Here is an 11,597-nt window from a genome sequence, read left to right as displayed (position 1 = left end):
TCTAGGAAGATGTTCTAGGCGTGTCATTCAAGTGCTATGTCCCGGATACCTGCCCTCAAGCTCCAGGCAGGTGCAGTGCCATCCCAGAGCCAGCCCCAAGATGAAGGATAGGGCTCAGGTGCCCACTGGACCTGAAAGTGCCAGGAGGGGGCACTGCTCCCATCATACCCTGATGAGCACATCCCAGGAGCCTGCATGTCCCGCTCAGCACACTTGTGTGGCTCTCCTTCTGTGCCTCTGCCCAGTTCTGTGGTTGCCAGGCTCTGAGTCCCACCACTACGTAAGAGGGCATGTTGGAACCTCCCTAATGGCACACCAGCCCGCAGTGACAGCAGAATCCAGTATGGAAATGCTTGGGTCTTAGTATCTCCTCTGCCCTTCTAACGCACACCCTGGGAGGCAGCAGATCCTGGCTCAGATACCTGAGCCTATGCCACCCATGAGGGAGACCCAGATGGAGGCCCAGGCTCCTGGCTTTGGCCTGGCCCAGGCTTGGCTGGTGCAGGCATTCGGAAAGTAGACATACCTCTTGATCTGTTAATTCTTTCAAATAAATCAAAATTGATAGAGCTATATAGTGTTGTGGCATAGTGGGTTAAGCCACCACAGCATTGTCAGAATCCTGTATGGGATCTAGTTCGTGTCCCAGCTGCTCCACTTCCGATCCAAAACTGCTAGTGCACCTGGGGTAGCAAGGAAAGGTGGCTCAGGTGTGGGAGACCCAGCAGCAGCTCCTAGCTGTGGTCCAGCCCAGCCCAGCCCAGCACCCTTCTTTCTCTAACTCTGCATAAAAAGGCTGCCCTCATTCACTGGTTCAAATGTATTTTTTTTTTTTAAGATTTATTTTCATTGGAAAATCAGATATACAGAGAGGAGGAGAGACAAAGAGGAAGATTTTCCAGGCCACAAGCAGGAAGCTGGATGGGAAACAGGGGCACAGAACAGGGACACAGAAACAGGGATTAGAACCAGCACCCATACCAGCAGATGAAAGGCAAGGATTTTAACCACTAGGCTACCATGCCAGGCCTGTCTTCTTTTTAAAATATCTTTTAATTTTTAAAAAGATTTATTTTTATTACAAAGTCAGATATACAAAGAGGAAGAGAAACAGAGGAAGATCTTCCATCTGATAATTCACTTCCCAAGTGACCGCAATGGCCGGAGCTGCACTGATCCAAAGTCAGGAGCCAGGAGCTCTTCCAGGTCTCCCACACAGGGTCCCAAGGCTTTGGACCGTCCTTGACTGCTTTCCCAGGCCACAAGCAGGGAGCTGGATGGAAAGCGGGGCTGCCGGGCCACAAACCAGCGCCCATATGGGATCCCAGCATGTTCAAGGCAAAGACTTTAGCCACTAGGCCACTGTGCTAGGTCCTACTTTTAATTTATTTCAAGGACAGAGTTAGAGCTTCCACCCACTGGGTCACTTCCCAAATGGCTGCAGCAGCTGGAGCTGAACTGAAGCCAGGAGCTTTTCAGGTCTCCCATGTGGGTGCAGGGGCCAAGGACTTGGGCCGTCCTTCGCTGCTTTCTCAGGGAGCTGGATTGGAAGTGGAGCAGCGAGGACATGAACGAGTGCCCATATGGGATGCTGGTGCTGCAGGTAAAAACCACCACCCACACCGCAGTGCCAGCCCCAGGAAGGTCTTTTTAAAACATCTAACAAGGGCTGCATTGCAGCACAGTAGGCTGCGGGTGCACTGAATTTGAGTCCCAAGTGATACACCTGAGGCAGCCGATGACCGAACGACTTGGGCTCCTCCCACCCACATAGGAGTTCTACAGCCCTGGCTGTTGTGATCAGTTGGAAGAGGGAAACCACATCAAAGATCAGTCTCTACCCATTTGTCATTCTTTAAAAACACCTGGCGTGGGCCCGGCACAGTAGCCTAGCAGCTAGTTCTCACCTTGCACGCACCAGGATCCCATATGGGCACCACTTCCCTTCCAGCTCCCTGCCTGTGCCCTGGGAGACCCTAAGGAAGCTCCTGGCTTCGGAACAGCTCAGCTGGGGCCGTTGAGGCCACTTTGAGAGTGAACCAGTAGATGAAAGATCTTCTTCCTCTCTGTGTATATCTAACTTTTCAATAAAAAATAAATCTTCAGAAAGAAAATCAGGGCTGGTGCATTTACTCGGCTGGCTAATTCACCACCTCCAAGCACTGGCATCCCACATGGGTACCGCTTCATATCTTGGCTGCTCCACTTCCTATCCAGCTCCTAATAACTGCCCTGATGCTTGGGGACCCTCCACCGGCAAAGACCCGGGGAAGTTCCTGGCTTTAGATTAGCTCAGTTCCTGCCTTTGTGGCAACTTAGGGAGTGAACCAACAGATGGAAGATCTTTTTCTGTAAATCTGCTTTCCTTAAACAAAAAAATCAATACTCTTAAAAAAAACCCAATACAGAAACATGGGACACTTGGGTAGGGGATCATTCAAGCCCCATGGGTGTCGGTCATTTCAACATAGGATAAGCACCCCTGATTACTGTAATCAGAGCATGGATTACCCAATTCACTGCTCTCTACTCAGGACTATGGTCACCCCATTTCAGAAATGAGCAAATTGGGCCTGGTGCAGTAGCCTAGTGGCTAAAGTCCTTGCCTTACACGCACAGGGGTCCCATATGACCACCAGTTCTTATCAGTAAGTGGCCCGGCTTCCCATCCAGCTCCGTCCTGTGGCCTGGGTAAGTAATCAAGAACAGCCCAAAGCCTTGGGTCCCTGCACCTGCATGGGAGACCCAGAAGCTCTGGGCTCCTGGCTTCGCATTGGCTCGGCTCCAGCCATTGCACCAGGGGAGTGAATCATCAGCTGGAAGATCTTCCTGTCTCCCTCCTCTCTGTATATCTGAATTTCCAATGAAAATAATAAATCTTTGAAGAACAAAAAAGAGCAAACTGCCTCAGGTTCACACAGCTGCCACTCGCACAGCCACGCGGCAGCTCAGCCCCGAGCACAGCCCAAGAGCCAGGAACTAGTATTTTCTAACTGGAAAAGAGCTGGAGGGGGAAGCAGCTCGCGCAGGCCCACACAGCCAGCCAGGAAATAGCAGAGCTTTCGTGGGAACCCAGACCTTCTGGAACCTGCAGCTGTAACACACAGCTGTGCCCTCGAACCCAGGACAGCACCCCGGAGGCTGTTGCAGCAGCCACGTCCCGTGGGCTGCAGCTGGCTACTGGCCCAGCCAGAGGCGCTGCCACCAATCCAGCTGTTTCTGCTTCTTTGGCTGCAAATCACTGACCCGACAATCCTGTGCCATGAGGGTGTGGCCAGCCCGTGCACCAGACCCTTGCTGCCCCTGCTCCCAGATGACCGCCATGACCCGCAGGCTCCACCAGAGAGCGTGGGATTCACCAGGAGCCACCGTTTAGAAACAGAAAGAACTGCTACTATACAGATCCTGATTTCCAGCTTATATGGAAAGACCAAGCCGTTGCTGGCCACCTTCCTAGAGGCGGCACCTGGTGGGGACTACCCATCTGGGATGGGGTGGTCTCTGCCGCTCACCCATTGCCGGCTCCACAGCTAACTGGCAGGCCCCCTTACACTACCCACTCTTTTCCAAGCCCATGGCATAGGGAACCAGACAGTGTGACACCCACAGTGCCAATCGCAGAGCACACACCACACACACATATGGACGCAATCAGAGCAGGATTCCAGGTTTCCAGACCCCCAGCGTGGGGGTCAGAGCCAGCTGAGCACCGCCATGCATCTCCTGGCCCTCACTGCGCAGCCCCGCCTGGAGACTGCCAGGACACAGGGGCGTTGGCATCTGTGATTCATTTTATTGGTCGCGGGGCTGTGGGGCTGCCCCAGCCTGGGGCTGGGCGATCCTGGGGCCCAGAGCGGGGCACTGAGTCCGTGCAGCCCCGATCTCAGGGCTGTTTGGAGCGAGGCCACAGGCGGCTGGTGAGGGAGCCGAAGAAGAGGCTCTGCTTGTTGGACCTGGAGAGCTCGGCCAGGCGCTGCTGTTCCTCCTGCGGTCAGGGACAGCAAGAGCATGGTCAGCTGGGGCTGGACGGAGCCACCTCCCAGGCCAGGCTCCCAGCCCTCAGTGGGCGGGTGCTCTCCTGTGCCTACCAGGAGACCCCATTTCCCAAGTCCCCAGCCTCCAGACCACCCCTCAGCCACTGCCACTGTCGGGGCGGGGGCAGGGCAGGGCAGGGCAGTGGGTTAAGCTTGCCAGGCTGTGCCACTTCCAGTCCATTTCCAGAGTACCGTGCCTGGGACAGCAGTGAAGGGGTCCAACCTCGGGGCCCCTGCACCCATGCGGGAGACCTGGAGGAAGCGTCTCACTCCTGGCTTTGGCCTGGCCCAGCCCTGCTGCTTGGGAGATAAAACAGCGTATCTCTCACCTCTACCACTCTTTCTGAAAAAGCTGCTTGGGAGCGGCAGTCAACCCCAGGTACTCAGATTCTTAGCCCTAGAACCTCCCATAATTCCCTTCTTCAGATCCTAGGGAACCTGGCTCCTGAACCTCCAAATCCTATTCTATACCCTAGTACGTGGACTCTGATGAGACCCCAGGCCCAAACACCATTACCTTGCTCCCCAGTTGGCATCATCCTGCCCAGCCCAGTAGCCTGTGGAGGTATGCTGCACACCCCTAGACCTGAGCTTCCAGAGACCCCTCTCTGTAGAGGCCCTCGAGGCTCCAGGCCTGCCAAGAAGCCTCCCTCAGCCTGCCCGCCAGGCATCCCTTCCACACTTGGTCTTCTGCCAGTACCATCTTGTGACCTACACCCCTCAAAACCATGAGCACTTCTCCCCTGAGTCCTGGGGATTCCCCTTTCCAGACCCGACCTGAACCACAGTCCCCTTCAACTCCCTCCTGGACCTACCCTCTCCCAGACCCCAGAGCCAGCAGAGCCCAGGGTGCAGCAGGAGAGGTGGGCCCCGGGACTGCCCAGCACCCAGCACCCACCTGCTCCAGCCGGCTCTGCCGCTGCTTGAAAGCCTCGAGCGGGTCATCCTCCAGGGCATAGTGCTCTAGCACAGTGCGGACGTCCTCCACGCCGTTCAGGGCAATGGCTGCGGGCATGAGGGGTGTTGTGTGTGCTCAGCCAGGCTGCGAGCTGGCTGGAGGCAGCCTGCAGGGCAGGGGTCAGATTCCCTGAAATGCTCCAGGCCCTCCTTAACCCCCTGGGGGAGCCCCTAGCCACACATGTGCAACCCCAGGGCACACATGAACTCCGCCTCAGCCACCCACAGCTCAGGGGAGCTGAGCTAAAATCAGGGGACATGCTCCTCAGAGGTTCAGGGTGGGGTGGGAGCAGCCTCACTCTTGAGGAAGGCGGACAGGTCCAGCAGGACCCGGTCGTCAGAGTTTCCGTCCCAGGGCCTCAGGGCGACACCGTTGTAGGGTTGCAGGCGGAAGGCCTCCTTCTTACAGTCCACCACTACCACGCGGGCTGGGTCCCGATTCAGACAGGAAATGTCCTGGAGGTGGGCGACAGGCCAGGTGAGCATTGGTGTTCTCTCTCTCTCTCTCACACACACACACACACACACACACAGAGCAGGGCCTGCACACACCAGACCTGGATAAGGCATCAGACCTCCCACGGGTCTGCCAGCTGAGCTCCAAGTCCCAGAACCACGGTCAAACAGACTTGGGCTGCTAAGTGCCCAAGGCAGTGAGGCAGCCGGGCACTTGCTTGATGAACCCCGGTCTCAGTGACCTGTCACAGGCTAAAGAATGTCCCACCCAGATAAAAAGAAGTGCAGATGAACGGACAGCCACACGTAGGAGAGTGCCCCGACTCCAGGCTATGGACTCCTGAGTCCCTCCAAACAACACAGCCCTAGGCCCGTCAAGACACAGAAACCCGCAGACGTCAGGGACACGCGTGGCCGCAGGAGCAAACCCAGGTCACGCAAACCCCAGACGCGGCCTCCTGGAAACTGCTGGTCAACTGCAGTTCAAACACAGAGATGACAGAGAGGATCCAAACTGCCCGTCCCTCCCTTCTCGGGCCTGGAGACTCTGTCCACCTGGGGCCCACCTGGCTGCAGTCATCAGGAGGCAGATCTGGGACCTGCCCACCTGCCCACCTGCCCACCAGTGCACACGCCACCTTCACGTGGTGCCCGTCCATGTATCGCGTGGCGTCCCGAAACAGGCGGTAGGAGATGAAGCCGTGAGGGTCCACGCTGTCGATGAGCGGGAAGGCAGTCTGGATGGGGTGGGGACGAAAGTGAGAGGTTAGGCTGCGACCTGGTCTCCAGGGACCTCTCTGCCCCTCTCCCTTCCCCCTCGCCACACAGTGGCCGTGCAGGTCCAGGCCTCACCATGCCCGTCTCAGAGGTGAAGATGACTATTTCATAAAGCGGGGCAAGCTGCTGGAATAGCGTCTCGATTCCTGGGCGCTTCTTAAACCTCCAGCCCGTGGCCAGCTGGGAAGATGGTGAACACATTGAAGCCCCAGGCCCCGGGGGGAGGGAGGCCCAGGGCCCAAGAATCCAGCATCCTGTCTGCTCTTAGGGGCTCAGGACACAGCCAAGGGCTGGGGCGGGGTGAGGGGTCGGGACAAAGCTACCACCTTTGCAAGCCAAGCACTACCCCAGGGCCCTCCTTCCCCACCTCAGAGTGGGAAGTGGGGATGGTAAGGCAGTGGGAGGTGCCACCTGCTCCCCAGGCTAACTTGTGAGGGTCCCCCCCCAACCTACTGCCTTCCCCAGGACACACCGACCACTCAGGGTGCAGAAGGACGCCAGTGAGCTCCAGGACAAGCGTGTAGGGCGGCTGATAGTAGGGCTCCCGCAGCGGGTCTGGCAGCAGGCAGGGGCTGGTGGGCTCAATGATCATCTGTAGATGTGACAGGGAGATGGGGGGGCAGTGCACAGTCACAGGCACCAGGGCCAGCCAGGGCTGGAGGGCTGGGGACGGGCCCGGGGCACCTGCTCACCTGTCTGTAGTCCTTGAAGTATTTGTAGGTCCGCCGCAGCTGCTGCACCACAATCGGATCTGGAAGGCCAGAAACAAGCTGAGCCGCTGGCCGCCCTCCCTGACACTCCAGGGCGTGCGCATGATTGGACATCAAGACAGGTTCACACACCTAGCTAGGGTGTGCCCAAAGACAGAACAGAGCAGCGCACCACCAGGGGACAGGGGAGGGTAGAGGCAGAACCCGAACACACCTGACCACACACCACCTGGGGAGAAGAACACCTGGACGCCAGCCCACTGACGCCCCCATCCCAAAACATGCATCCGTCAACTTCCAGACAGCCCATCAGGGCCCCAGGCTCCCTCTGTGCTGTGCCCACTTGGCCCACACACATGGGCACACACTTGGAAACCACTGGCTCTTGACTGGCAACAATCCTGCCTCTTCCTTTCCTTGGGCAGAGATACTTCTATCTGCCCAAAGTTGGCACCCAGAGCTGCTAGGCACCTGCCTTGCTGCACGGATGGCAGCGCAGGCTCTAGTCCCCAAGTCAATGGTGTTGAGGATGGCCCAAGTGTTGGGCCTTGCAGCCATGTGCGAGACCCAAATAAAGCTCCTGGCTCCTGGTTTGGTGGGACCCAGCCCCAGCCGTTGCAGCCATTTGGGCGGGGGGGGTGAACCAGTGGATGGAAGACCTCTCTGTCTCTGCTCTCTCTGTGGAACACTTTCAAAAAAATCTTTCTAAAAATTAAATAAACAGATAAAAACAACATGCTGAATCCAGGTACTTATTTTTTTCCAAGCTTTGCTCATCTGAAAGGCAGTGATGGGAGAGACTGCCGGTTCGCGCTCCAAATGGCTGGGACAGCCAGGGCTGAGCCAGGCTGAAGCCAGGAGCCGGAGCTCCGGGTCACCCATGGGAGCGGAAGGGACCCCACAGACGGACAGACAAGCCATCAGCTCCTGCTCTCCAGGAGCTCCGGCAGAGGGCCAAAATGAGGTAGAGCAATGAGGACTCGAACCAGCACTCAGAACGGGATGCAGGCAGGCGGCCCACGTGGCAGCTGAACCTGCTGTGCCTGGGGTCCATCCTGCACCTAGGGTTGTCAACTACCTGACTGTGTTAATTCAGCATAACTGTACTTCAAAAAGCTGGTGGAGGGCTAGTGCATTGGCTCAACAGGTGAATATTCTGTCTGCCAGTGCCGGCATCTCATACAGGAGCCGGTTCTAGTCCTGGCTGCTCCACTTCTGATCCAGCTCCCTGCTTATGCCCTGGGAAAAGCAGCAGAGGATGGCTCAGCCCCTTGGGCCCCTGCCACTGCATGGCAGAGCTGGAAGGAGCTTTCTGCTCCTGGTAGGATCCAGTTCACCCTCAGCTGTTGCAGATGTCTGAGGAGCAAACCAGTGCATAGGAGATAAATAAGTAAGAATAAATACAATTTTCTTTAGTAAAGGTGAAAGATTGATGCGTTCCAAAAAGAAACCAGAGTAAAAGTTTTCAAAACCACATTATTAAAAACTAGCTAAGTTAGTGAACATAAGCACATTTAAGCCTTTACCTACCCAATTAAAATGTAGGTTGACTTAAGATGGTCACACCCCTGCCAAGTGAGCCCAGAACACTGGCCCTCCCGCTGCCCAGTTTAAAGCAACGCATGTACTCATGTGCTGTGTGCACACTCGCCCAGCCCCAACAGTTGCCTTCCGAACACACACAGGGCCAGGGGATGACGGCTTGGCTCCACTCTGCACTTGGCCGGAAACTCCCCAGCTGAAGATGGGCCTACAGCAGGCTGGGGGCCGTGCCAGATGGGTGTGGGGGATAATTAGTGGCCCCTCCCCATAAAGCGGGGGCAGGGGCTACAGATGCTTAGATCCAAGGTGGCGGCAGAAGCCATGCCTTTGGGGACGGACAGCCCAGTCTCCTCCGGCCAGCCCCCATCCAGGTGCCCCTCCGCCACATGACCATCTGCTCTGGAGCTGAGGGGCCCTGTGAAGGGGGCTGGGTCTTTGTCATGCCCCCTCCCAGAATAGCCATCGAGGCTGCCAGCCGTCCCTGCCCCCAGGGGAAGGAGGAGGGGTTGCAGGCAGCAGATGCGGAGGGCAAATGACAGAGCTGGGGGTTTTGGGGGGTGTTGGGGGACCCCAGTCTGTGCCTGCTGTGACTCACCATTATCAAACTCGTCAGGTATCTGCAAGGTAGGGAGGAGAAAGGAAGGTTGCAGAGGCAGACCCCACCACCACCCAGCCCTTCAGGACCCCTCTTCCCCCATACCACCCACAGGACTAGAACCTCTGGCCTCTCGCCCCCTCACCTTGGCTCCGGTTTCATCCACGGAGTTGTTTCCTGCAAGGGAGACAGGAAAAAGTGAGAGCAATTGGGGTTCCATCTCCTGGGTCTTCAGGAAGAAGAGGCACAGAGGGTTCGGCCTCCTGGATCGACGGGGGGTCGGCTGGGGGGGGACTGAGTTCCCCTGGGGGCTGAAGGACGAATAGACCCAGGGGAAGGGCTGGGCTGCTGGCTGCTGGGAGGACATGGCCCCTGAGGCTGCTCCCTTCCCTCTTTTGGTCAGTTCCCAATGGCCTTATGCAAGAACCAGCTAGAAAGAGTGAAAGCAGAGGGGAGAAGAGACTTCCATTCCAAAGCACGGACCAGTAGAAACCCTAGGGGAACAGGGGACTTCCCAAGGCCAAAGTGAAATGGTGGTTGGTGGGGGACAGGGAAAGGTGCGTCTCTCACCAAAGATATAGACGAGGCTGACGGTCCCACCAGCCCCAAGCAACCCAGCGAGCCACAGTGCGACCTTCTTGGCATAGCTGGGACCTCCTGGACCCGGCGGCGTCTGCTGCTGCTGTGGTCCCTGGGCCTTGGCACCTCCGTGGCTCCCACTTTCTGCAGCAGCCTGTGGTGGACGGAGGACAAAGGGGTCTTGATGAGGAGACGGCCCCAGGGGTGTCCTGTGAGTGGTGGACAGGACTGGACTGGACCGTACTGCCTTAAGGCAGGGACGCAGCGCACACCGAGGACAGGAGACTCGGGGCAGCAGGACACAGAGTGGAAAGAAACAGGGTGGTGGATGAGGGCGGGCGGCCAGGGACGCTCACTGGCCCGGGCTGGGGAAAGGAGGGCCCCCCAAGCACTTGCAGGTGAACACGGAGGCAAGTCGGACTCCTCAGCGTCCAGTAGCCCTAGTGGTCACTGCGCCGGGGAAGGACAGGCAGGGCACGGGCGGGTCTCCCACCCCGGTGGAGTGCTGGCTTTGCACCCGGAGGAGGACGCAGGCAGGGGAGGCGCCCCAAGGGCGGGCAGCGGTCCATTCAGCGTCCTGAGATGTGCGGCACCCCCGGGCGGGGGGGCAGCTCCTCCACGTCCGAGGCCCCCGAGTCCACCCCGCGGCCTCGGCTCACCTGCTCCGGGGTCCCGGGGGACGGCGTGGCCAGCCGCGTGCACAGTCCCCGCGCGCCGAGCCGGAGCCCGCTCCGCCAGCGCGAGAACAGCGCCGCCGACGCCGCCATCTTGCGCTGACGCCACGAGGCCCCGCCCGTCCCTCGGGCACTGCGGCCAATGAGCACGCGGAGGACGGGGCGGGCGGACGGGAGCCCGAGAGGGTCAGAAGAGCCCGGGCGCGTTCGTCCCCTCGCTGTTGTCCACCAGGCACAGAGCTACCAGAGGCAAAATCGTCCCACGGTCCCAAGGAACGTCACGGGTTCTGCAACCGGACGTGGCGGCGACACTCACATACATTGCTTGGAGGAAAAGCTTGCAGGAACCCAACGGCTCCTGGATTGATACTAACTTAGTTCCACCCTCAACTTTTTTTTTTAAGATTTATTTTTCTTGCAAAGTCAGATACACAGAGGGGGAGAGACAGAGAGGAAGATCTTCCATCCGATGACTCACTCCCCAAGTGACTGCAACAGCTGGTTCTGAGCCGATCCGAACCCAGGAGCCAGGAACTTCTTCTGGGTCTCCCATGCGGGTGCAGGGGCCCAGAGCTTTGGGCCGTCCTCAACTGCTTTCCCAGGCCACAAGCAGGGAGCTGGATGGGAAGTGGAGCTGCCAGGATTAGAACCGGCGCCCATATGGGATCCCGGGGTGTTCAAGGCGATGACTTTAGCTGCTAAGTCACCGCACTGGGCCCACCCTCACCTCTTAATGGCCACAAATGAAAACAGGAGCAGGCATTTAACCCAGTGCCTAGCACGCCTGACTCATGCAGACCCTGGGAGCTGCTCATGGCCCAAGTGGCTGGGTGCTTGCACCCCGTTGGCTGCCCAGCATCCAGACCCAGGGGTTGTAAACCAGCAGATGGTATTTTAGGCCAAACTTTAAATTCTAAAATTACTCAAGTGTTTGACCTACGCCATGCAGGGGGTTCCAGGGCACGGAAGGTGCCCCATGGTTCCTAACTGGTGCGGAGGTTTCCTAAGCTGTGGGTTGGTGTCTCCTGTGTGAAGGTCCCCGGCCCCAATGTTCACCCGCACCTACTCCTGTCTGTGCCGCCGGGACCCCCCGCGGCCCTGTGTCACGGGAACACAGCCTGTGATGAGCACAGGGTGTAACTGGCTTAGTGTCAGTCAGCTCAGTCAGCTCAGTTTCCTCCCAGGGCCTTGTGCGGGTTAAATGTGCCACGCCACACATCAAGGGAGCCAGCACGTACAAACAAGACCATGACCCCACGTACAAACAAGACCA

The 11,597-nt window shown here is 57.9% G+C and overlaps 1 protein-coding gene across 1 annotated transcript; it reads right to left on the bottom strand.

Annotated features, from left to right (window-relative positions):
• Nucleotides 1–3,773: 3,773 nt before the first annotated feature.
• On the bottom strand, nucleotides 3,774–10,449 carry TIMM50 (translocase of inner mitochondrial membrane 50). Its single transcript, XM_036492547.2, has 11 exons — nucleotides 10,310–10,449; nucleotides 9,642–9,804; nucleotides 9,217–9,248; nucleotides 9,072–9,093; nucleotides 6,917–6,975; nucleotides 6,697–6,816; nucleotides 6,300–6,404; nucleotides 6,086–6,184; nucleotides 5,291–5,447; nucleotides 4,933–5,039; nucleotides 3,774–3,985 (listed from the first exon to the last, which is right to left on the bottom strand). The coding sequence occupies exons 1-11, from the start codon at nucleotides 10,415–10,417 to the stop codon at nucleotides 3,884–3,886; spliced, it is 1,074 nt and encodes a 357-aa protein (XP_036348440.1). The 5' UTR covers nucleotides 10,418–10,449; the 3' UTR covers nucleotides 3,774–3,883.
• Nucleotides 10,450–11,597: the final 1,148 nt, after the last annotated feature.

The sequence above is a fragment of the Ochotona princeps genome, chromosome 16, assembly GCF_030435755.1.
Source record: "Ochotona princeps isolate mOchPri1 chromosome 16, mOchPri1.hap1, whole genome shotgun sequence".
Classification (NCBI taxonomy): domain Eukaryota; kingdom Metazoa; phylum Chordata; class Mammalia; order Lagomorpha; family Ochotonidae; genus Ochotona; species Ochotona princeps.
This window is presented reverse-complemented; position numbering and strand designations above follow the sequence as displayed.